This window comes from Anolis carolinensis, chromosome 3 (assembly GCF_035594765.1).
Source record: "Anolis carolinensis isolate JA03-04 chromosome 3, rAnoCar3.1.pri, whole genome shotgun sequence".
Lineage (NCBI taxonomy): Eukaryota > Metazoa > Chordata > Lepidosauria > Squamata > Dactyloidae > Anolis > Anolis carolinensis.
In genome coordinates, this window is record NC_085843.1 from 254,257,901 (window position 1) to 254,284,139 (window position 26,239).

The following is a 26,239-nucleotide window of genomic DNA, read 5'->3' on the forward strand; positions in this document are numbered from 1 at the left end:
TCTCCAGTCAACTTTTTCCATATGGCCAAATTACAAAGATGTCATAAATTGTAGGTAGAGATTTTGGGATAAATTTGCTGAGGAAGCATTGTTCTAAGTGAGCCATTAATATGTTTGCACACTTTGATGCCATGCATGTGCCCATGGCGGTGCCATTGAGTTGTAGGTAAATATTATTACCAAAAAGTGAAATTGTTATGAACCTGTAAAAGTGTCTGGGTTTGATGGTTGGATATGCTGAAGTCTCATTCAGGATGGTATTTTTATGCCTTTCCAGAAATGCAATTTGATAAGAGAGGAGAAACTCTCACTGGTACCATGTGGCAAGTGAGTTCACATAGAGCATGCCTTGATATGAAGAGCATCTATCAAAAAAAGACTTGGAACTGAGTGCAAGGAAAAGCAATGCTTCTGCCTGATTCTTCTAGCTAGGTGTAATTATCTTTTGAACAAATAGAGGGGCTAAAGGAGGACATATCTGGTCAGACACACATTAATAAAGGTGCTGTATGATATTAGTCTTAACAGAGGCTGTAATCCTATGTACTCTTTTAAATAAATATGTATAGTTTAAGTTGTACATTCTAATGGAATAAATCTCAGGAGAACATTAACCACTGAACAATTTTACACTATACCATACTATAAATAATTGGAGAAAATCGATTTTGATACTATCATACAGTCTTATTCAATCCCAAACCAATTCTCTGTGATAAAATCTTTGTAAATGTCCATGTAACTTTTCTGAGGGAAAAAGGACAAGTAATGTAATTCCCCCTAGTTTGTCAGAGAAAGTATAGTCTTTCCAAACAGTCCCTCCTGTGAGGCAATAATAATGAAGACTCAATTGTCTTTTCTCCTCTGTGCTCTGCTTTCCATACCTATTCTTTACTTTGAGCGTTGATTTCCTTAACAACCTATAACATTTTCTCCACATGAATTTTTATTACTTCAAAATCGGAGGCACCACATATTACTATGAAGTCTTTAAAGCAGAAAGACAGTGTCACTAGGAAAAGCCTTCCGTTAGAGAACAGCTACTTCAGGGATAGCTTAATTTTGGTGCTGTAAAAAAAAAAAAATAGACTCTTTAAAGGACAGATATTAGAGAAAGAAGTCCTATTAGATTAGATTCAACTTGATCAAAGTAATTTCCTACTGTTTTATAAAATTTAGTTTCAAGTGTACAAAAGCTCTGGAATACCTATATTTCCCCTGAGAGATTATATCACTGCTTGTTCCAATACTTTTCTTGAAAGCTTCTCTCTCTTTTGACTTTCAAAATTATACTTCAGTCTTCTTAGGTGTCCCATAGTGCAACATTCTGGTGAGTTTATTCTTCCTATATATTCTACCTCCTCTATTCATAACATTTCCATAAGCCTTGCTGTTTTATGCCTTAAAGGAATTTCTGATTTATAACAGCCTTAAGATGGAGTTTTCTTGGCAATATTTGTTAATATGGCTTTGCTGTGTCCTTCTTCTGAGGCTATGACTTATCCATGGCTGAGCAGAGATTTGAACCTTGGTTTGCCATAGTCCCAGTCCATACTCAAATCACTTTGGCTTTCCACCCATAAACCTTAATACCAATTATTTCTGCACTTCATAACCAATTTTTGACCTTTCTGCTAACTTACTATAAATCAGTGGTTCTCAACCTGGGGTCCCTAGATGTTTTTGGCCCACAACTCCCAGGAATTCCACCCAGTTTACCAGCTGTTAGGATTTCTAGGAGTTGAAGACCAAAAACATCTGGGGACCCCAGATTGAGAACCACTGCTATCAATTCATGTGCCAGGACCACCCTTAATATTAGGCAAAGTTCAAGAAGTTACCTTGAAGAATAGGTGAAAGCAACATCTGAGAATCTGGTGCCTGGTGTGCCCTGCTACCTTGAAGACCAGATCAACATACAGACCAAGTTTGAAGGCAAAAGAAACAGAGGTTTATTGTTTTCAGGCCTGAAAGGATGTCTGATACAGAGTCTGTGCTCTGTGCCTTAGGTTTCTAGGTTTCTTCAACTGTCCTGCTCCCTTCTGATATGGTGGAGGACATTGTCTCTTTGCCATGGTAGAAGAAAGATTTGTTATGAGGAATTTAATATGGGACAGGGAGGTTTATTATTTAAGCTAGGGTTGAACAATTGCAAAGGAGATGGGACCACTTTCCACTTCTGTGACCCTGGTGAGGCTGCAGAGGTGAAGCAAAGCTCCCATACATCTTAGCCCTCCCCCAGTGACTTTTCTAAGCCACTTCAAAACAAAGTAGTTTGGTCTTCTTTATTCCAAGCCCACACACTTTGGAAACCTCCCTAAAGCCCTTCAATTGGGCTGAAAATTGGCCAAAATAGAAACAGGAAGGGAGCAACCTTTAAAATTGCAACAAAAACATACATAATATCCTTACTTATTCCCACTGTCAAAGAATGCACTCCTCAGGTCAAATATCTATGAGTAAATGGATATCGTCATGTCAGATTTGCTCACAAGTGTGAATAGTGTATAAATATTTTACAGGACTCAAAGTAAAGAAGTGAAATGTCATGACTTATTCATGAATGTGTGGATCAATTCTGATAAAATAAGTATCAGCCCAGCCTTTCACACTCCATATTATTTAAATGGTTTTCTAAAATCATTTGATATGCAGAAAAAAACATATTAAACTCTGAATTTTGTACACACATACACACACACACAGACACACACACAAACAGAAGCCAAAGTATACAGGTAGTCCCCGAGTTACAATAATCCGACTCCTAGTTAAGAATGGGGCTGAGACAACAGGAAGTGAGAGAAATTTTTACCCTGGAAGGGAAATTCACTCCTTAAAGAGTTTTCATGGGGAAAAGGTGTCTCTACTTTATCAACAATCCTTGTTTCTACAACAAGCCACATTTCTCAAAATCCAATTATCACAGGGACAGACAGCAAAATAAACACTATAGGGATGTTAACCCTTCTCTATGTTAACCAAAGCACGCTCTCTCTCTCTCTCTCTCTCTCTCTCTCTCTCTCTCTCTCTCTCTCTCTCTCTCTCTCTCTCTCTCTCTCTCTCTCTCTCACACACACACACTCTACATATATATGTGGCTGGAGTTACACTGAAAAAATGTACCTGTTTTGACTTACATACAAATGCAACTTAAGAACAAACCTACAGAAACTATTTTGTTCATAACTTGGGTACTGTCCATATAAGAACAATCCCAAAGCAATTTTTGAATCTGCTAAACTGGCAAAATTACAGAGAAATCCTAAATGAGTACATCTGTGTGTATATGTATGGTTAGGTGTGATTCATAGTAGAAAAACTACCAAGCCAAGTGGTTTTCTCTGGTCAGGAGAAGACTGAGAAGAGGGATAGATGTCTTTGTCCCCTTTTCCAGAACTACACTTCTGTCATTTTTCTCCCCAGTGAAACCATAGACCAGGATTGTCAAACTCATTTTCATCAAGGGCTATGTGATATTCTTCAAAGGGCCATTTGTAATTGTAAGTAGGGCCATAGCCAAAAAAAATGGGGGGGGGGGTGTTTAATTTTTTTTAGTGAATCATGAAGAATAGTTCCATAGCGCAAAATAATTTAGAAATCAAGCTCCATCGATAAACTTCAGTGGACACTCAAGACAGCTAAACTTCAATGGACACTCATCGGGATTTGGTTAATCAGTTAAAATTCATGAGTAAACCAGGTTTTTTTTAAAAAAAAAGCTTGAAAATTTTTGGCAGGGTTGAACCCCTAACCCCCCCCCCACCCCAATTGGCTACAGCCCTGATTGTAAGACTGTATAAATATAACTATGTTGCCCTGGCATTGAAAGCCTGATGTGGCAGGTTGGATTCATCCTGAGGGCCTTGCGTTTGACATGTGTGCCCTAGATCAACTCCAGATATGTGCAGGCTAGGGGTCAAAACATTGCGGAATAAATATACGAATTGATACAGATGCAGAGCCACACATGCAGAAAAAAGGGGCTTTGTGCCCAATGAATTCAGGACTTGCTTCAATTCAGAATAACCTGTTTTGGGTTCTACCACTAATGGAAACACTACTAGCATTGTTGGGAGCCCCCGGTGGCGCAGCAAGTTAAACCATTGAGCTGCTGAACTTCCTGACCAAAAGGTCAGCAGTTCGAATCTGGGGAGCGGGGTGAGCTCCCGTAGTTATCCCTAGCTTCTGCCAACCTAGCAGTTAAATAAATGCAAATGTGAGTAGATCAATAGGTACCGCTCCGGCGGGAAGGTAACGGCGCTCCATGCAGTCATGCTGGCCACATGTCCTTGGAGGTGTCTATGGACAATGCTGGCTCTCTGACTTAGAAATGGAGATGAGCACCAACCCCCAGAGTTGGACACAACTAGACTTCATGTCAGGGGAAAACCTTTACCTTTACCTACTAGCACTGAATCTCATCCTAAACCTTCTTTTATGGATCTCTGCAGGATGGATCTCTGCAGGATGTCCAGTTTATTTTGTTTATAGACTTCCATTATCATTCCTCTCACCAACTTTCCCTGAAAGCTCTTCAAAAGAGCTCTTCAAATACAGAAAATGGCAGCACCACTTTCCTTGCCTATTAAAGACCCTAGTTTCTGTTCCTGGCATACCTGGAAAACCACGGGAAAGACCCTGAAAAGCGCCTGCCAAACAGTATAGATGGTAGTGAGCTAGGGTGTCTTAGTCATTTAAGGCCTCCTCCACACAGTTGTATAAAACTCACATTGAACTGGATTATATGCCAATGTGGACTCAGATAATCCAGTTCAAAGCAGATATTGTGGATTATCTGCCTTGATATTCTGGGTTATATGGCTATGTGGAAGGGCCATAAGACTTGCTTGCTATGTATAGATTGCTGCATGCAAGGAAAATATAGTTAAAATACCACCGATTATAAAATATAGAAAAATTGATATAACATTATCCAGCAAAAGTTAACCAGTTTTAAATGCCATTCATTATCTGGGAGAGTTAAGCATGCCCTAGTGACATATCATGGGTAACAATACAGGCAGCTTTTGATGGATATGTGGAGTTAAGCTCTTCCACATAAATAGACAGGACGTAATTGTGCTTACCTTTCTATCTCTGACATTTAGCCAGAAGTTGAAGGTGGGAGAGAAAGGAAAAGAAGAGGAGAAAGAATTGAAATCAAGAATTGAAAGGAAAAGAAAATAAGCGCCTCACTAGAGCAACAGAAGAAAGCCATTCATACAAGGCGTTTTTTGTCCCTTTCTTTCAGTTTTGCTAACAATGCATCACCCATGTTCACCTCTGACCAAGAAAGATAACTGTACTATGGCTTCAAACATTCAGGGTAGGGGGCAGGGAGTAAGGGGGAAAACAGAAGTGAGAAAGCTAACAATAAGCTATACAAACCCATAGTGCAGCAATCCTGTATTCATTTATTCTTGAAGTGAGAAAATGCTAAGGTAGCTCACTATTTCCTTATGTTAAATGCTAAGCTCCGATGCTGTTCACAGTTTGAGTGAAGAAGGCCAAGAGAAGTTACATCAGCAGGCCCAGCAATATTTCTTTTTCTTTTTCTTTTTCCCCAAGAAAATGTTCTTTGTCCTGAGATTGTTCTCTTCATCTTAAGACCTGGACGAGCAGGGCCACAGGGTCCTGAGATTTGGGAACTCTAATCTTTGCTAATCTAACAACCTGTTGTGAAGGAACAATGGAAGATGTGAAAATCCTAGCATTTCTGCTGGGAACAAGAACTCTATTTTGCTTCTTTGCTGAAGTACTAAGTGATGAATGCAACAAGTGATGGTATATGATTTGAAACTGGTTCCATTCTCAACCCAAAGGGGATCTGGAAGAGTTGGAAGAGACCACAAGGTACAGTAGAGTCTCACTTATCCAACCTTCGCTTATCCAACGTTCTGTATTATCAAACGCAGTCTACCTCCCGCCCGGATCCACAGCTGTTTCTCTAGGCAGGCAAGGATCACAGATTTTAAAAAATCTTCACAGGACTGAACTTTTTACAGATTTAACTTCTGACAATATTATTGTAAGTTCATTTCATGCAATTCTATCTTTATTTATAGTCAATGTTTTAGTAGTTGATGTTTTCAATACATTGTGATGTTTTGGTGCTATCTTTCGTGAATTGCAGTTGAAATCAAGTTGAAATCAAGCCGTCTTAGGGGCTGTTTCTCCCTCATTCATTTTCTTGTTCTTTATTACATCAATCTGCTATTCTGCTACAGTCATGTCAGCATAGATAGTGGATACAAACTAGGTTGAAGACCATTGGTACTGTCCCTTTGATTCACATACCTCATAACCTTGCCTTGTACACTAGTGTGGTCCTCTTATTTTTAATTTTAGTGCAATTGTATAATTTCAGCATTAAAAACAAAAAGAGACAACGATATATGCATGTAATAAAGCCACTTGTCAGTGTGCCCTACTACAAAGCTTGTAACTGGGCTGAAAACTTATTGTTGACTAAAACAACAATGTACATACATTTTATTGCTTTGTGGTACAATGGGTTAAACCCTTGTGCCGGCAGGACCACTGACTTGAAGGTTGGGTTGCTAACCTGAAGGTTACCGGTTCGAATCTGGGGAGAGCACGGATGAGCTCCTTCTGTCAGCTCCAACTCGCTATGTGGGGACACAAGAGAAGCCTCCCACAAGCATGGTAAAAACATCAAACATTTGGGCATCCCCTGGGCAATGACCTTGCAGACAGCCAATTCTCTCACACCAGAAGCGACTTGCAGTTTCTCAAGGTGCTTCTGATATAAAAAAAAATGCATGCATGCATTTCCACTTAAATGACTATGTCTGTAAAGTGGTTTAAATTTCAAAGTATCTTACTTCTATAGAGCTGCAACATAAATTAGAGCAGTCATGATTTTTCGCTCCTGAATTGTTGATAAAGCAACTTCGGTCTCCTTCTAAGCTTTTGTCCATGACAGTGACAGCTCATGATAAAGGGCAGATTCAACTCAAGATCATAGGAAGAAATTCTCTTTGATTGTCAGCTTTTCAGCTGCTGGAATTACAAGTTCTTTCTGCGAACAAGGTAGAATCTTCCCCTGCTTCCCCCATGCGACAGTGCTGAACATATTTTAAGCAATCACACTCTATGTTTTATCTAGACTTAAGGCCCAAGAAGGTTTCAGAAACTTTTGATAAATGAAATAGAATAATGTTTACAAAAGTTTGAGATTAATTCAATGGAAGGACTCAGCTGTGTGTGTGTGAGATTGTGAATGACACACCTAGGCATTTTCTAGAAACTGGAAGTGAAAAGAAAAATTGGTAATTTCATTTTTTTTTCCAAAGGAGCATTGTTTAGAGCCATTTTAAGTATGTGATAGGTGGCGAATCATGTTCCCCTGAAGGCCTTGAAGTACAAGATAGATACTTCATTTTTGGCTGATTTTTTAATGGCAGGCTTCATGAGTGGGATGCACAATTCCCACACTTGTCCTAAACTTTAGATTTAAAGGTTTGCAAATCTTCATCCTGATGATACATCCTCTCTCATCTCATGCTATTTTCTTTCTTTCAGTTTCATCTTTCAGGTTTTGCTTTGTGACTGCACTGCATAGAGGAGATCAAAGAGCGAGAAACCCAGGCAGATCCATTTCCCCTTCTCTTTAATGCCAGCACTGAAAATGGTAACAAATCTTTGGAGTGTTTTAAAAAAAATTAAAAATTGTAATTACAGGGCAGCTAACTGAAGATCCTAAAGATCAATGGCCAAGATCAAGGAGTTGGGGTATAATAATCTGTCAGTGTAGTTTTGTGTCCACCATCGGTGCATGTCTTTTCTTGTATGGGGTAGAAGAGGCTATCTTCTAGTTCTTTATACCTCCTCCAGAAACCTCCTCTGGCACACAGTTGTCAACCTATTATAAAAAAAGGTTCAGAAACCTAATTATTTACTGCATTTCTATCTTGTCTTTCCTCCACGGTTGGCTAGATGGTTTACAAGCACCACTTCACCTGTTGTATCCTACAACAACACAATGAAGTAGATTAGATCTGATAGAAGAAAGTGATCAACAGGAGAAAAACATTTTTAAAAAAAGTATCCAGAAAAGCAAAGCAAAGCAAAGCAAAACAAAACAAAACAGATTCTCTCTAACCCTGAAACCCAACAGATGTCTTGAATTATCTTTTCTTGCCTGGAAACAATTGTTATGTCCAGCACCTGATTTGTGTGTGTGTGTATGTGTGAGTGAGTGTGTGCGTGCGCGCAGTATAATCAGTTTTGTCTAAATTTATGCTGAACAAAAGAATACAGAAGCCTACAAATAAAACCTATATGCGCACAAACTGAAATGGGAACTTTTATTACTTTGCTTGGTAGTGACAGCATATTTAAATTATTAATCAAACTTCTGTGAGGATAGTTTGTGTTTTCTCCTAGGCCTGGCTGCTATGCTCTATAAGGACAGTGACATACCGCAGGCTGTAAAAACAAGGCTGCAGAAACAGAATCAATGACATTTTGCCCATTAAAATTCAAAATGTTATACTGCATACTCTGCCCTCTTTACAATGTTAGATATATCTTTCTATTCTATCCATTTTTATTTAAAAATAACCTGATACTAGATATTACAAATAATTGTGAAGGACTGAATTAAGGCCATTTTACATTTTTAAAATTCATTTGGTTTTTTTTTAGAGGATGGGGTTACTTCTCTGTTTAAGAGTTGCTCAAAGCTTTATGTAATTTAGCAATAATGCACTGGCCATTTGGGTGTAACTCACGTCACATCAGACTTATTCTGCCTGGTTTTCTTCAAACCACTTTCTAAGCAGTTTACTGTTTACTGTTCTTATCCTGGGTGCATTTAAAATGAATAAGACCATAGCAGAAAATTTACAATTAGGCTATATGAAAATCTTGTTCGGTTCATTTTTAATTTTTAAAAAACTTACCAAAATTTGCATTTCCCCCTAAAATTGGATGGAATTAATTTTTAAAAATAATGAACGTTGTCTTCTCATTCTCATGGGAGTTACGAATTAAACTTAATCTTGCCTCAGTTCACCAAATGAGATAGTGAGCTAACAAATAAAGTAAAAAAAAATCCATTATTAGGAGTTGGGGAGAGAATAATATTCCAAAAACTTGTACATGTTTCCCTAGCCTTGAGTATAAATACGCCGCTACAAGAGAAAGAAATAGCTGTGATCTTACAACAAAGTATCTAAATACCAAGCCATGAAAACACCACAAACATTTATGTATGTATGCATGTTTGACAGAGTAGACTATTTTTTGACAGTTTTTTTAAAAGCTGTTGTTCAGTTTATACTTTTCTTAGTAACATTTCATAGCCTGGAATTTGCACATGGCCTTTTAAATCCAGCTGTATTAAAATGAATTAGGAGTGATGGAAACTGTAGTCCAACATCACCTTAGAATAGAAGTCTGAGAAAGACTGGTGAAACTTCAAATCATAATAAATTTGGAAGTTATTGAAAAGGTTAAAATTATATATGGGAAGCACCACTTCAGGCTTCAAATGGGATGTCACAGGACTGAACAGTTATCTAGATGCCAAGGAGAACGATTGCAGTCTAGCCATGTTATTTTCCTGCATTGGATGAATTTTTGTATGGAGGAGTATTTGAAAGCGAGGCTCTTCACATGTAGTCTGGAGTCATGAAAATCCAAGGGTGGGTAAAGGGAAGCTTGAGATCTGCATGCCTCTCCTTATGTTCCTTACACTCCCTTAAATCATTGCCCTAAAATTTGATGTGGTTGTTCTTTTGGGGAGATTATCCAGTCTTTCCAGCTTTTTAAAGGCCTAAAACTACCCTAAAACTGGAAGTCAGTTTTCCCGGTCTGCAAAGTCCAGAGTTGTGTATAACATAAGTAGAATGTCTGTTAGAAAACAGTGTTCAAAGGACAACTTATTAAAGATGACATGGTAAAAAAAGAAGCAAACTGCATCCTCAATCTCCATCCCCAAATCCTTTTCATTCCCAAATATGGCATCCATGAATACTCAAAGATGAACCAACCAATGAACCACAACATCTGGCAAATGACCAGACAACCCAACATGCTAACAAAGCAATGTATCACCAATATATTACTTGATCCTTTCGGATTCTACAGCAGAATTTCATACCATTTCTAAAGGTAGGACAAATGGATGGTAGAAACATTTCATCTGGATAATTGCTATCACTCTAAGGAATTGGAACTTCTTCCAGAAAGAACAATTCAGCATATGAAAATGCTTAGATTTGTCAGTGCTAGCAATAGAAGCTTGAACTGTTCATCTCTTTGGGGATTTCAGCATAAAGTTGTCGGTTGAAATAAGATGTAAAAATTGCTACTTTAAAAAATGAAAATACATTTGTACAATAATGGCAGGACAGCAGTTGCAGTAAACGAGAATACTAGAGAAAGATGCCTGTTTATGACAGGAAATAGCTTCTTAGAATGTAAATTTGCTTTCACTTCAAGAGTGCTTTCCAACTTATTATTAAACATGGGAACTTTTTTTGAAATACAGAACATCACAAATCAACTGACTGACAAAAAGGATTGCCACCAATTCTTAACTATGGGTTCCTCAGTTTTGCAGCTTAATCCAGACACATGGATTCTCTCTGCCTACTGTAAGCACAATTAGGAAAAAAACCCAAAGAAACAAAAACACAAGACACTTTATGCCAGAGATTCGGCTAACAATTCTAACTCAAGGGTATACTAGCTGTAAGCACAAGGCTATTCTGTTAGCAGAAATCCCCCTCCAGTCATCAGAAATGCTCTTCTTCTAACATAATCCTCTTATGCTAGTTGATCTCTGCTTGTCTAGCTAAGATCTCCTTGTAAAAGAGCCAAAAGAGTAGAAAAGAGTTGGGGCAAGGAGGAACTGGCTCATGCCAGATTCAAATCTCCTGCAGCTTAGGGACACATCCACAAAGCCAACAAAACGTTTGTGGCCCTAAGTAATTTTTAACTTTTTGAGGTTGTGTGGGTGGGAAGTTGGTTTCAGCATAGAGACACTGGCATACTTTTTCTTTATCTGTTAGGATTGCATCTCAACTCTTCAGATTTTACTCATTCCTCACTGGTTCCTCTCCAGATATTGACTTCTTCTGTCTTTGCCTTTTGGTACCTGAATATGAACTTTATTCCTGTCTTAGCTTTCCTGACTACTTTCTGTTCACTGTTACTTAGTGTGCATTTACACTGTAGAATTAATATAGTTTGACATCACTTTAACTGCCATGGCTTAATGCTATGGAATTGTGGGAGTTTCTGAGGTCTTTAGCTTTCTCTGGTGCCTTATCAGACTAAGTACCTCATCACAAGGAAGTCCTTAAGCTGTGGGACACAATGGGGCAAATCCATTGGGCAGTGGGGAAAATGGTGTTAAGTGCCCCACATCACCCTCATTACCCTTTCCTCATCAAACGGGGGAAACTATCATTGCTTGGCTTAGTTAATGAGAACACAGGTAGTCACCCATGTTCTCAGAGATCCATCCTACGATGCTTCCAGGATGGAGCCAAGATGAAGCCCCCACCAGAAGTAACCCTGCATTATGCAATGGGCTCTGGAGGGCTCCATCTTGGCTCTATCCTAGAAGCGTCATGGGACGGGGCAAAAGCCCCATGTGATGATGTCCTAAACTACTATAACTCCATAGCAATGAGCCATGGCAATTAATGTGACATAAAACGGCATTAATTCTACAGTGTAGATGCACTCAGTCACCTATAGCACTTTCCTCACCTTTTGTCATGAAACTGAGTTGCATTGATTTATTCTCAGTTCACATTGTCTCTCTTTTCTTCTTACTTTTTAAAAGGAAAAATCACATGCACTGTATGTCAGTGCAGGGAACACAAGACTTTCTGGATCAAGCAAAGTCGATCCAGTCCAATGGCCAGCCCAATACCCTGGTGACCTCACTTGCAATATGCTGGTTCAATAGTGTGCTCTTACTTGTGTTCCTTAGCAACTGCTATTGGGAGGCCTGGAGCCTGACACAAGAAGTAATCTATATCCCTTGAGATTAGTAACCAGCCACTGACAGAAAAATTGCTGGAAGAGAAAGGTTCTGTACCTCTTTTCCCTTCATTTCCCATCTCAAAATATTTCTTCCTAAATTGCCTTTCTATCTTTAGGGAGAAATATAGGATTGCAAGTATCTAAGTTTCACTGTATATGAAAAGGCATAGTGTACCTGTATCTTTCCCTTTAAATGAAAAAAAGAAGAAGCTTAGGGAAAGTAATTTTTGAGCTGAAAATAAGCTCAAAACCTTGAACAATGTCTCTAGCTACCTTTCCTCCCTCTTCACTTGCAGTTCATCCCGGTTGATATTTCATTTCTTTTTATTTTGAGGATGGAAAGACAGAACCATTCAATCTGTGAGCTTCACTTTCTATCTGCATCCCCCCCCTTTCCCCCCAGTTGTATTGATATATACTGTTTTTTGCCCTTTCAAACATCCACAGTCACAGACTTTTATATCTAAAGAAGAAATGGAATCAGTGTGTGTCTAAAGCATACTCTGATGCCACTTGGCATTAATTTTTAAAACCTTCTTTCCTTTTGTACTGCACTGCAAATTGAATTTTTACCTGCGCCTGAAAAAAATAGAACTACATTTGATATCTTATTTACTCACAGTTTATATGGAAATGTTTCCAAGGAAGACTTTAATAACTGGTTTAAAAAAACCAAGAAGTTTTAGTAAATATCTTGCCTTCTTATTGTGGAGAAATAAAGGGAGCATCCATGGCCTGGCACCTCCAGGTGTTTTCAATTTCAACTCTCATCCCTGTTGGATTTTAGCTTCTGATTGGAGATGATGAGAGATGTGGTCCAACACATCTGGAGGTTGCCAGGCTGGGAAAGGCTGAACCTGCCAACTAAAACCATCTGTAAAAGGACAAGCAGTTTGAGCTGGAAGCATCTTTAGTTATTTTGGCCATGCTATCTGGGAAATCCTGGGAATGGTAGTTAAAGGATGCAACATTTGCAAACTTTGGTCTACACTAGTGTCATCTCCCTAAATTTTCCAGCGGTGGTCTTTCCCATCACCTGCTTGCACTTATGATCCTTTTAAGTGAGACCCAAGGGCCTAAGCTTGTGACCATCTACATGTTTCATCACTGATCATGGGATTGCTTATGGGAGGAGGTAAAAATATGAGTTGGACATTATTCAAGTGATAGAGGCTTCCCAGTAAGTGGGTACTGGGATGAATTAGTCCAAGATTTACTGCATAACTAGACAACAATGATGGTTACATGGTTATGTGGCCATGTTGGAGGGATGTCGGGTGAACAAGGCAATTGGATTCTGTCGATCTTTGGCCTAAATGAACTATTCATGGAGGACATCAATAAACAAACAAACAAACAAAAAATCATCCATGGACAGGTCAGCCAAGACAGTAGTGTTTTCCCCATGGGGCCCTTTGCCTGTGTATTTTCCTCCTTGCTAATGGATAGTCATGTCCACAGCATGCTATAGTGCTTTGACAGTTATCCCTAGGAATGTGAGATTGCTTCTCTAAGGAAGCATATAAATAACTATGCTATTGCCAAGAGTTTCAGAACAATTTATTGTAAGCCCTCAGTGTACTTTTGTTGAGGTTAGGCATACTCAGACTAACCATGCAGTTCTTCTTGAAATGTTCTGCAACAGCATTTTCTATTTCAAGGCTTCCTTTGAACTCTTTGGCTATTATGTCTTTTCCGTAGCAAAGATATGATTCAATTTCACACTGCACTTCAGAATGAAAGAAGTATCTAGTTATCCTACCATGTTTATTCTTACTGTTTTCTCCTTTAATGAAATTGCTTTCCATGAACTGTTAACATGCACATGATGATAGGATACTTGTGGTCAAAACCATACCATATTCTGAAGAGCCAGGCACTTTCTGCTTTGGTAGTGCTTTTATTTGCGGCCTGCAAGAATATGAAAAAGGGAAAACGTTAAAGATATCCAACAAGTCAGTTAAATTAAATATGTAAATGATTTTAAAACATTTCTCTTTTTATTAGAAACCCTTTCTTTTGTTCACAAACTATTTCATCTAACCAGTTTTCAGAAATATATATATTTTAAACCATTTAAAATACCCAACATTCTGAGACTATTTATCACTTATTTATTTTGTTGTTATGTGCATTCCACATCTTCTGTCATGGAAATGAATATGTCATGCATGGAACTCCCAAGGATGATGTCCTACTGAAGCTAGAAACACACCCAGCTTGGGTTCTGCAAAATAAACCGTATAATAAATCTTAAACCACACAGTTCTTCTAAATAAGCCCTGATGAATTGGGGTCTTGGCTAGGTAAAGGTAAAGGTTTCCCCTGACGTTAAGTCCAGTCATGTCTGACTCTGGGGGTTGGTGCTCCTCTCCATTTCTAAGCCGAACAGCCGGCGTTGTCCGTAGACACCTCCAAGGTCATGTGGCCGGCATGACTGCATGGAGCGCCACTACCTTCCCGCCGGAGCGATACCTATTGATCTACTCACATTGGCATGTTTTTGAACTGCCAGGTTGGCAGAAGCTGGAGCAACAGCGGGCGCTCACTCCGCTCCCGGGATTTGAACCTGGGACCTTTCGGTCTGCAAGTTCAGCAGCTCAGTGCTTTAACACACTTCGCCACCGAGCACCAGGGTCTTGGCTACTTCCTATTTATTTCAGCTTTCTGGAGACATAGGCAAGAAGTATAAATAAAAATGTAAACAGAAAGCTAGTGGTACAATCTTATCTCTAATTACAACCAAGCATAATGCAGGTATTAGTATTAATTAGAAGTACTAAGTAGTACTGAGTCCTACAGAGAGATTTCTACAAGCACCCCATAGCTTTGGGAAGTGGGGGGAGGATATAGAGCAATGTTCCCAACCTGTAGATGTTTTGCCTTTAACTCCCAGAAATTCTTAACAGCTGGTAAACTGGCTGGGATGTCTGGGAGTTGAAGGCCAAAACACCTGGGGACCTATAGGTTGAGAACCACTGTACTAGAGGATGGATGAATAGAACAGTCACTCTGTTAAACCCATGGGATTTCACTTTGCCATTTCCCTCCACAGAACCCATCCACATGAAATCTGGGACAGTAGATCCATGTTTTTCTGCTTTCTTTTATTGTTGGGCTAGATAACCCATGAGATAGAGTGCACCATGGGCCTCAAGAAACAGGATGTTGAGAGTGGCAAATCATAGCTTACCTCCAAGAAAGGCTGACTGCTCATCTTTGCTCTATGGAGCTTGCCAAATGCCTGGTGCTGAAAAATATTCTCTCACATCTAGGCATTTGGGCCAAAAGCCTTTGCAGAGAGCACTTTGTGTGATCAGTGCTGCACGCCAGAGAATCCACATGTTCTCTGTTTCATTCTTAGAAATTAACGTTAGTAGGGATTTTATTGCAGTTCTGTGTTCAGTTAACTGTGCCTTATATCTTGCTCTTTGCTTAATATGAATTTCATTTATTATTTCCTTTTCCATTTTTATGCTAGTCACATTATAACTGATCCCGCTGCAATGCTCTAACCATGGTTATTAACTTTATTTTAATGCAATACATTTTGTATGTTCACTATTCTTCTGAATATCCGCTGATTTTTACTATCGTGTTTCATTTCAATTCCTAATACATTTCTTTTATGTTTTGTGCGGTTGTGGTTTTAATGGACACTGCTCAGAAGCTCACAAGAGCAAAATAAAATAATGGTATAAAGGAACCAACTTTTTGGTGTTCCCAGCATTGTTTGACTATTATTGGTCCCAGCTATAGCTCTGTTCCCACCAATATTTCATGGTAACATAAGACAGATTCCTTTTCCTGGAGGTATGCCAGAAATGGACTATTTTCCAAGAAGAGCTAAAAACTAACTTCATCATTTATGGTGTTCATGTGAGCAGTGAAAGCATTTGTGTTCTTCACTTTTAGTAGTTTGTAATTGAACCTTTAAATCTATTTTTTTAAAATCAGGGTTCTGTTTGTGCTTAATGTTATTATTATTGAGTCATTGTTTTCTTGTGGAAATCACTGTGGGAATCTCTTCTATTCCCTCCTAACATACAACTGTTTTTAATCTGTCAGTCTAATCAATTAATCATTTGCTAGTGTAATAGGACCCTGGGAATCCACTTTACGCTTAGCTGCTATTCTTGTTTCTCCGCTCATCCTCCCCCAAAGTGAGGGAGAATTTACTTTTTTGGATATGGAGTTGTTCTTGAGGCAGGGGACAGGCATTGTATTGTTCTACACAACACTTGTACTCTCATAAAACAATTCTGTATTTATTTGTGTTAATGATTACAATTGTATTAAGTAGTCTAGCAACAGCATATGCCATGATCAATAAAAATATATTTATTCTAAATTGCTGCAGCGGGATTGCTTTCATTTTACTGTTGTCAAACTTAGAAGATATTTGCCTTTTTTATTTCCTTTTTTAGTTTATGGCTTATGAAAAGGTCATTCCTGCAGAGATAATAATGTTTCAATTATTATGGCACATTCTTCCCCACTGTTCCCTTCATCATCACCCACTCACTTGCCAATGTAAGAAAACTAATATTGGAACATAGAATTGGTTTCTGATATTTTATTCATTTGCTTCTGTGACAATGGACTTTTTCATTAGGGTATCCGATCTCCATAAAAGCCTAGTGTGGACATGCTCTAAAATACATTCACATAAAAATAGATTAATCCTTTAGACATTTCAAAGTTGCCAAACAATCATACGACCTTATCACATGGGGGAGCCCCCTTTCCTATTCCATTTCAATAGCAAGTGTGATGAAACGGCAGGCACTTCCCCATCACACAGGGAAAGCGTTGCCTAAACCGGGCAGACGTGTGCTTCCAACAGAAGTCACATGAGATTGTGTGATGGCATGCATGGGGCTCCATCTCCAAAGCAGGCTGGAAGCATCCTACGAGGCTTGATTTTATTGGTGTGATGAGATCCTAAGTCATATTCAGTTGATAGAAAGAAAGATAAACCTTAATGCTACTATTTGAACTTTTCTTTACTCACTACACAGATGGTGTTCTGGGTCTTTGAATGTTCTTGGGAAGCTGTGAGTCTGGACTTCTTTGTCCAGCCTGTGACCAAGCTTGCCTAGGGACAGTGAGGTAGGTGACATCTCTGTCAGTCTCTATCTTATTTCTGCCTTATCATGAAAATGTCTTGAAGCTTGCACACTTCTCCAAAACTGGTTATTCTCATTGGGCAACTGTCTCTCATGATTTATATTTCCCCTATGTGATGTTGACTCCCAATAAACATAATCTAAGCCATCATATTATTAACCCTTTGTTTGCCTCAAGAGAGACTATCAACTTCAGCTTAGTTTCCCAGATAATGGCAGAGCCTACCATCACATATGGTGAAAGAGTTCATATAGCTCATCCTATATGTTCAGAAGTTTCATGTAGCTCATTTCCTGAACTGACAATGCTGTTTGTAATAATAAAACAGTGTACCATTCTCATATGCATGCTTAGAAGCAAGTTTCATTGGCCACCATGGGTGACACACTGATTTATAACAACCCTTGTTATCTTTCTGGTGCATCTGTTAGGAAGGCTCAGGAAAATTCTTCTCTTCTTTTGCTTAACCATAGTTTTTCATGTATTCTAAACTGGTAGAAGGTAGATAATGTTCACTATGATTTGGTTGAAACAACTCAACTAGAAAGTTTGTGTTTCACACAAACCACAAGTAACATTACTCACATTTTGTTGGCTCAGATGACAAGACAAGCTGTTATCACTTCCAAACCCCATATATTACCATGTCAAGAACAGGAAATGCAAGATCCAAGATGTTGTTTGTGCATTCTAAATTATGGTGGCATTTGCACATGGTGGGTGCTGAGTTTAATTAGGTTAATTCAAAAATGGTGAGCACAAACTAGTGAATTTAAATACAATACATTTTGTATTAGATTGTGGCAATTATAAAGAGGCTAAGCAGGAGAGCAAATATATGCTTTAAATGAAGGCTTATTAATTCATATGATATAAATTGAAATTGCTTAAAATAACTAACATTGTTCATTCTTTTCTGAGACCTGAACCATTGTCTGAAGACACGAGAAATTCTGCTTTTGCTTGTTTCACATTTTTGACCTTTTCTTCCCGTATTTGACATGTTATCTAGTTGTTTCTATAAGCTTTGGGGCTTTTATGGTGGAAAGGCAGGATACGCATTTTTAAATTAATGAAATAAATGAAAAATGTAATGACAACTTCTCTGCAGCTGCACATCATGTCTAACTTTGTATTCTAAACAAGTTGGAAATAACTGAAGTGACTGCATTCAATTATTTCTGAACATTATTGATGTATTCACAATATTGCATTATGAAAGTCTATTAGTGAATAAGTGAAAATAAATGAGCTACTAGTCCATTGCAGGGTAAGTGATAAATCTAGTATAAAGTGACAGATCTGACACAGCAAAAATCTCAGATGCCTTCATGAGAATAATGTAATGCAGTTAAGCCAGCGTGAATTCAGATGTGGCAGTATAATATGGAGAATGCAGTCAAGTCCTTACCCAAATCAGACTTTCAACAACTTTCTTCTTTTATACACTTGAATATAGGAGTTTGGAAACATCTGTGTTTAGAAAGGTTTGGAGGCTTCCATGCTGTGAAAACAGCAGAGATGCATATGCAACTTTTGGCCCATCAGATGTAGTTGGGCCACAACTGTTAGATTAAAATTTGTGCAATGCACCACATTTTTAAAGAAAGTTCTGGTCAAATATAATATATCCAGACAACAGCAAATAATCTAACTATATTGTCTTCCCACTTGTTTGCCTGCCTGCCTGTCCATCCATCTATCTGCCCGAGGCCTATCTATTTCTCTTTCTGCTTCATACACTGGCAACACAGACATGTGCATCTTAAATTAATAAAGTGACAGTATGCAACAGTAAAAAGCATACAAAACAATAATCATGTATAGGCAATAAGATACAGATAGATAAACATGTGTAAATATACACAGTGAACAGCAAATAGAGATAAATAAATGATAATAATTATTAGCAGGCAGTGGTATGTAAACATAGGACAGGTAGGTATATGCAAACACATAACTGGAATCCTGGTAATGTTCCATTGTATGCAGCCATAATTTTTAACTGCTGTTAGTAAATATATTTTGGACCTGACAAATCTACATAGGCAACAACAACTACAAGATATTATTAACTCTATCCTTGAATATGGTATTATGGTGCTGGGTACTGTTTTTTCATTAAATCCAGTCTCGTCGTCTTCTGTATATGGAATGGAATAGTACAACTTGTCCATTCTCCCTGGTTACAAACTGACTTTGATTCAGAGTTCAGAATCCTTGCTGTGTACTTCAAAACATAGAAGCCATGTTATAACATCTATTTAAGATAATAGCTTATGTCCTGCTTGCTAGTTAATCTAGAACAGACCCATTGAGTCCATTGTTGAATGCTGAGATAACATGTAGGTAAATCCATGATTCAACAAGACTAACAATAGTAGTATTGATACTAACAATAGAATTTAGACCATGCAGTGATAAAGTGCATATTTATAATATTTTGATGCCCAACTATTTTCAGTTCAGAATCTGAATAATACATTTCCATTTATTTATTTTTAAGGAATATGCTTTTGAAATGCTTCATAAACAAATAAAATGAAATCAGAGAGCTGCCTAACATAACTGTTATATTAAAGATTTCAATTTTACTTTTGTTCAGGATGTTCTGATGTTCATCACAATTTCTCACTAAACTACAGTTTATTTCATAAGATAGGTGAATGTAAGAAACAGGATTTTCTGATTTTGAGGAACAATTGGCCATTTTCCTAAGGTTCCAAGAAATCACGCCATAGAGTTTAAAATATCTGAAAGTATTCATGGATGAACACAGAATCCCCTTTTAAGATTTATCTTTAAATTGTAACTTGCCTGTGCAGCAGTTTCTGTCTTCAGGTCTTCATCTGGGTCTACACCAACACTATGAAAAACACACAAACAATGATAATGGGCCAAATTGCAAATGAAGAATAATTGGACATATAAAGCAACAATTTCTCTATAAAACATCACATATAATAATGGCATGAAATAAAAATAAAACTAGAATAATACTAAGCTATGACATTTAAAAGATGCTTCCTAGTCAAGAGAGAGTTTCTTTGGTGACAGATGCCTTCAAATTAAAATGTAAAGAGCTGACTACATACTACCAGGAAGACATTAATTGAATGTATGGAACAAAAGTAAAATAAACTCGCATCTCCCCCCCTAAAAAAGGAGAGTGTTTCCTTTGTAAATATCTGTCCAAATGTGTATGGAATAGAATTATGTCACCATCTGGTCCAACCTGTGGTTTTTGCATGTGGTATTGTGGATTGCTTTATAAACAAACTACTTTATTATTCTTTGTATTTGCCTCATAGTAAGATTCCCTTGCCACTTGAATCTTGGGAAGCCTTCAATCATCTTTGCTCAGAGATGTTTTGTTGGCTAAGGTGAAAATTCCAAATTGTATTTCCCATAATGGTAAATCAGCAGCCACAAATCTGTTATGTCAGATGGACAACTGTCTGTGTAATGGGTGGGTCTGAACCATCTCAATTAGATGGCTTGTAATTATTATCACTGTGGCCACTGCTTGGCAAGGGGAAATGTCTGGGCAAGACTAATGGTATTATTGGAAATGGACAGTACTATTTGGTAAAGCTTTGGATGAAAAGAACCATAGATATTGGATGCATGCACTCTTTTATTTACTACCTCAGGTTTGTTGTCTGTTGGAGCCTTTTTTGACATGCAGTACAACCTCCATACCTGCGGGACCGATACCCACAGTTTCACCTATCCACATCTGCTTAAAATGTTCTCTTTAGGAATGTTCTAGGTACTTCAGGCAATTCTATGATATGTTTCCACTGGATGTCAGCATAGAATTGCTTTGAGGATCTAGAAAATTCCTAGAGAGGATATCACTCTAGACATTTACTAAGTCCTCCAGCATAACTCCATGGCAAGTGGAAGTAGCTCATTTCAGTAGGGTACCCTTTTATAGGAAACAATAGGAAATTGTTTCCTATTTCCATTGTAAGTTCAGGAACATATTCCCATGGATAAGGGGTGGGTCATACTATACCACCAAAATAATAGCACACATTATAATGCTACAGTACATAATATAGTAATTTTGATTTCATATTTGTGTGCACTTTTAAGTCTGTAAATTGATGTCAGAAATTATTTCACTTTGCATTCTATTTGACATTGGTCTTTATTTTGATACCATTATTGTCCTAAATGGAGCTTATGCTGTGTCTCGCATGGATAAGTGCCAGAGTAGAAGTATTATTCACAATAATGGATGAACGGAAAAATAATGAGTGACTCTAAGGTTAAACAAAGACTGAATAGAACAAGAAACTGATGTCCATAACTAGAATCCTCTTGATAGTGTTGTAACTGGGAGTTATACATAGTGTTGTAGATCAGCCACCAGAAGCTGATGGTTTAACTGATTTAACTGATGATTTAGAGAGGATTGTGAGCTTTCCTGTGGCACAAAGTGATGGGCCCTCAAGTCTGGGAAATGATGGTTCTTTCTGTGAGAAAACCGGTTCAGAAAGTTCAGGGTGTCAAGGGTAGGCAGGGGAGTTAGAAGCAGCAACAGCATATAATAAATCGAGTGAAGAGCTGAGTGATAAGGAGGGTTCTCATGGGAACCCACCTTCAGACACAGAGTTCAACAAAGGTCTTTGTTTACACATCAGAGCTGAAAATAGATTGCAACGGGCAGAGAGATTACGTGGGGAAATTGTGGAAAAAGTTCATGGGAAACAGAATAATTTCATGGGTTTCTATTAAACAACAAGTTTAAGGGAACACTGCATTAGAGTGAGAAGCTAAGCCTGAGTTCTCTTGTTCCTGGTTCAAGTCAAGATTTGATTTTGGATGTAATACATCCTGGAAGTTTTCTATGTTCCTGTTCAAGTTTTACTAGTTATACCTTTCTGTTCGTGGACTTATGCTGTATCTGTGATTACTGGCTGTTCCTGGATTTTGTCACCCCTTGAACTTTATGAGATATCTGGATTATTGTTTAGTTTTGCTAAACCTTTTTGGATTATATATCTTCCTTTCTTCTTCCTGATTTTTTAATGCTTTTCATATGTTTTTGCAATAAACTGTTCTTGTTTGAACTTTGCAAAAAGAGGCATCAAGCGCTTCCTTGCACAAAGATTTTCCCCTGCTTTAGCAATGGCGGTCATACAGCAGCTAAGTGCAGCTTTGTCCCCAACCCATTCAACTATGGAGAGCTGAAAAAAGGGAACAATCTTTGCTTTATGTCCTGCCAATGTCCAATAGGATCACATCCCTAACATTTGGGAAATTGGACATCCCCTGGTGTCTGACAAACTGCCTTTTTTCCAGCCAGGTCTAATGTACCATGTACTAATGCAGGGAAAATGTTTGTTCCACCAGATGTTCATTAAAACTATTTTGTAATCTGCTTAGCATTTTTAATCCTCTATGCATTTAAGCTCAATTATAAAAAAAACCCCACAATGCTTTTATTCTTTTTCATTTACATTCTTTACTAACAATGGTTTAATTCAGAGTAAATATTATTTAGTACATTTATAATTGTTTTCAATTTATACCAATTCTCTCATGGGATATAAAAGCAATCAAACTTAACATACATTTTAAAACAACAACAAAAATGTTACCATTGGAAGCCTGAAAAAATAATAAAATTCAACTGATAGATACAAAATCAACTGAAGACACAGTTATACTTTAAACACCTGTCTAGAAAGAAAGGTCTTATTAGCTCACTCAAATAGCATATGTTCCCAAATCTTAGTTGGGGAGACTTTTGGCTGAAAAAACTACCAATAGTCAAATATATTTTAATATGAGGAAAAACTGATACTCCAATTAATGAGAAGGATATGGAGTATGTGAGGGTGGGCCAAAGCAAGTCATCACGTGTGCCTGCGGTTTTGTTGCATTGGGGCAGTTTAGGGAGAGAAAATAATCTGAAAGTTGAATGAAAAGAATTTAAAAATGAATGGGGAGGAAATAATTACATATATGGAAACCTTTCATTACACGTCAAATGGGTCATTACACAGAAAGATCTATACATTCATGGATGTCTCACTCGTAGTACACATTAGAATGTAGGCAATATATTTATATATTACATAGAGATGTAGATATACACTCCAGTTCTGTATTCCCTCCTTTTTCCTTCCCTTCAGGCCCTACATTGAGTTTCTCTTTTATGTTGCCAACATTTTGCTCTTTTTTGTTCTACTTTTCCACAAGTAATTATTTTTTTTAAGGAGAGGAATTGAGCAGGCTTTGAGGGAGTGCCGGGGCCCTGAGAAGTTGGGTTGCAGGGGCTGCATAAGCTAGTAGGCTGCATTTTCCCACCACTTTTAAAAAATGAAGGTATTTTCTTAATCTAGGCCAAGTTCGTAAGTTTCAGATCAAAGGCTTATTTTGTCCAACATTCTATATGTGCAGTGACCAGTCTGTTCTCCATGGGAAGCCCACAAGCATAACATGGTCATCAAAAACCTGTTGGTGCATTACAACTAGTAGCTATGCTTTCCCCAGAATTGGACAAAAGTGACAAGGGAAGGTATACAAAATGCTCTGAGCAGTCTATGGAGTTTATCATACAGACTGCTCTAGGTTATACTTCAGGTGCACTTTGTTGGTCTCATCTTTCCCTGGAGTTTATTGTCCAATGTTGAGACTCTCCCATTGCTGTTCTGTTGGGGGGACCACTTGTAAATTGATTTTTTCCCCACTTGAAATACCTGTTACTAACTCCCTATTTAAGTATAGCAACTACTTTGAGTTTAATTTCATTGTTGTACTGAGATCAGTGTAGATGTGCTTTTCTTTTAACAGGATTATTATTGGTGGTTGGGCTGGGAGGACCCTGGGATTCCCAAGATATCTGCTGCATATACCTTCCTCAGCGCTCCATGCAGTCATGCCGGCCATATGACCTTGGAGGTGTCTATGGACAACGCTGGCTCTTCGGCTTAGAAATGGAGATGAGCACCAATCCCCAGAGTCAGACATGACTGGACTTAACGTCAGGGGAAACCTTTACCTTTACCTTATTCCTTCCTCATTATTCGGCATTTCTTAAACAGAGTAGTGAAATATTACAATTTTATTTAATCCTATTAAATAGTAATATCCAGAGAAACCATAAGCTTCAGGAAATGTTTAAAGAGTAAATAGACAAATGTATAAAGAGTAAGATACAAGAGGAGAACTGGATGAGTGCTGGTTGGTTATAAAAAGTATAGAAGTGATGTGGTGTGTGTTTGTTTTCCCTGTCTGGGTGAAGAATGGGAACGGCTCCATAATAGCTTCATTAAATAATTGTGAAATTACAGAATTGTACAATTATAGCTTCCTTTTTTAAAAACATCATAGAGCAGGAGGTGAAGCAAACAAAGTGGTGTAAATATATTGTATTTCAAGTACATGATACTGGGAACTAACACCACTGACATGGAAATGTTAGTGGTGTGAAAAAGTGCATTATCATTCCACTACCTCCTCAAATACAGGAGAAGTAGCTTTTGAACAGAACTGACTAGTAGAACATAAACATACTTTTTCAAAGATGACACAACCAAAGCCACGTAGCAATGCCTATGGTGAGGGAAGGCTTTTGAAGACTCCTGTGAAGGAGGCCAGATGGAACACATGACTGAGGCTACCTTCAAGAGTCTACCCAGCTTACATGATGAGGGGCAGAATTTAAGAAGCATCCACCCCTCAGATCGGCTTCTATTTTCCACCTACCGCTATCATTTATAGTAGCAACTCTACCAACAGGATTCAGGTCAATGAGTGTAAGCATAATCCCACCTGACCTCCCCAGCAATTATTTCATAGAGGTATATTGCTTCTGGTATGATGATATCCATCATAACATCCTACCTTCCTTATCAGTCCTGATAAAACATTGAAATTAAAAATTAGTACAGTAGAGTCTCACTTATCCAACACTCACTTATCCAACATTCTGGATTATCCAACGCATTTTTGTAGTCAATGTTTTCAATATATCATAATATTTTGGTGCTAAATTCGTAAGTACAGTAATTACTACATAGCATTAATGTGTAATGAACTACTTTTTCTGTCAAATTTGTTGTATAACATGATGTTTTGGTGCTTAATTTGTAAAATCATAACCTATTTTGATGTTTAATAGGCTTTTTCTTAATTTCTCCTTATTATCCAACATATTCACTTATCCAACATTCTGCCGGCCCGTTTATGTTGGATAAGTGAGACTCTACTGTACTTTGATTTTGGACAAGAAATAATCCAGCAATCAATGGTTCTTTTATAATATTCGTATTATATGTGCCCACAGGAACAGATTGCTTCTATCACAACCCTATCATTTCAAGGCACATATTCCCAGTGCATCAACATTTCCACTTTTAAACTTTGGAAACTAAATTCACATACTGATACAGTAACAAAACATAGTGGTTGAAGTTCCTCAGGCACTGTAATTCATCTTTTCAGTTGCTAAGAAAGTTCCAGAAAGTACTTATCCAATTGATTGGCTTACATCTGGCATCAGCTTAGATGAGCTTTTGAAATGTATAATGAATGTGGACAGTTCCACCATGAAGAAGTATCTGCTATTACACTTGCAATCATTACAGTGGGGTCTGAAGATGGAAAGCATTTGGTCCTTGTGTTGCATGTACACCCTGGGGCACAGCTTTTATGCAACACGTCTTCAAAAACAGCAAATTTCTATCCATCATGCTTGCCAAGAGAAGCTTTAAAAAGTAATCATTGTGTATCCTAGGGGCTTAGAAGCTTGAAAGCACATCTAAAGAAGCATACATTTGTAATGTTTTGAACAGCTGAATCTAGTTTTTAAAGCAGGCAATAGCTAAGGGATTATGTGCTGGTCACAAGTTCACATAGCTTTCTCTGGACTAGCTCACATGACCATTAGGCACTTGTATGGCCATTGGGTTTGCGTGTTTAGTGTTGTGAGCTGGGCTAATTTGAACTATTATAAACACAGTTTTTCAGCAGTGGCAGTCCGCCCCGCTACCTCTCTGTTTGATTCAGCTGAATGTCTATTTTATGACATACTGTATACATGCAGGGTTGGTCCAAGGTA

At 38.0% G+C, this 26,239-nt stretch overlaps 1 protein-coding gene across 1 annotated transcript in view; it reads right to left on the reverse strand.

Annotated features, from left to right (window-relative positions):
• The window catches only part of slc9a9 (solute carrier family 9 member A9), a 373,122-nt gene that overhangs the window by 61,889 nt on the left and 284,994 nt on the right, over positions 1-26,239 (reverse strand). The window contains exons 13-14 of the mRNA XM_008106200.3: positions 19,978-20,026; positions 13,871-13,941 (exon numbers count right to left, since the gene is read on the reverse strand). Coding sequence (XP_008104407.1) covers positions 13,871-13,941; positions 19,978-20,026 — 120 coding nt within the window. The remainder of the gene's footprint in view (positions 1-13,870; positions 13,942-19,977; positions 20,027-26,239) is intronic.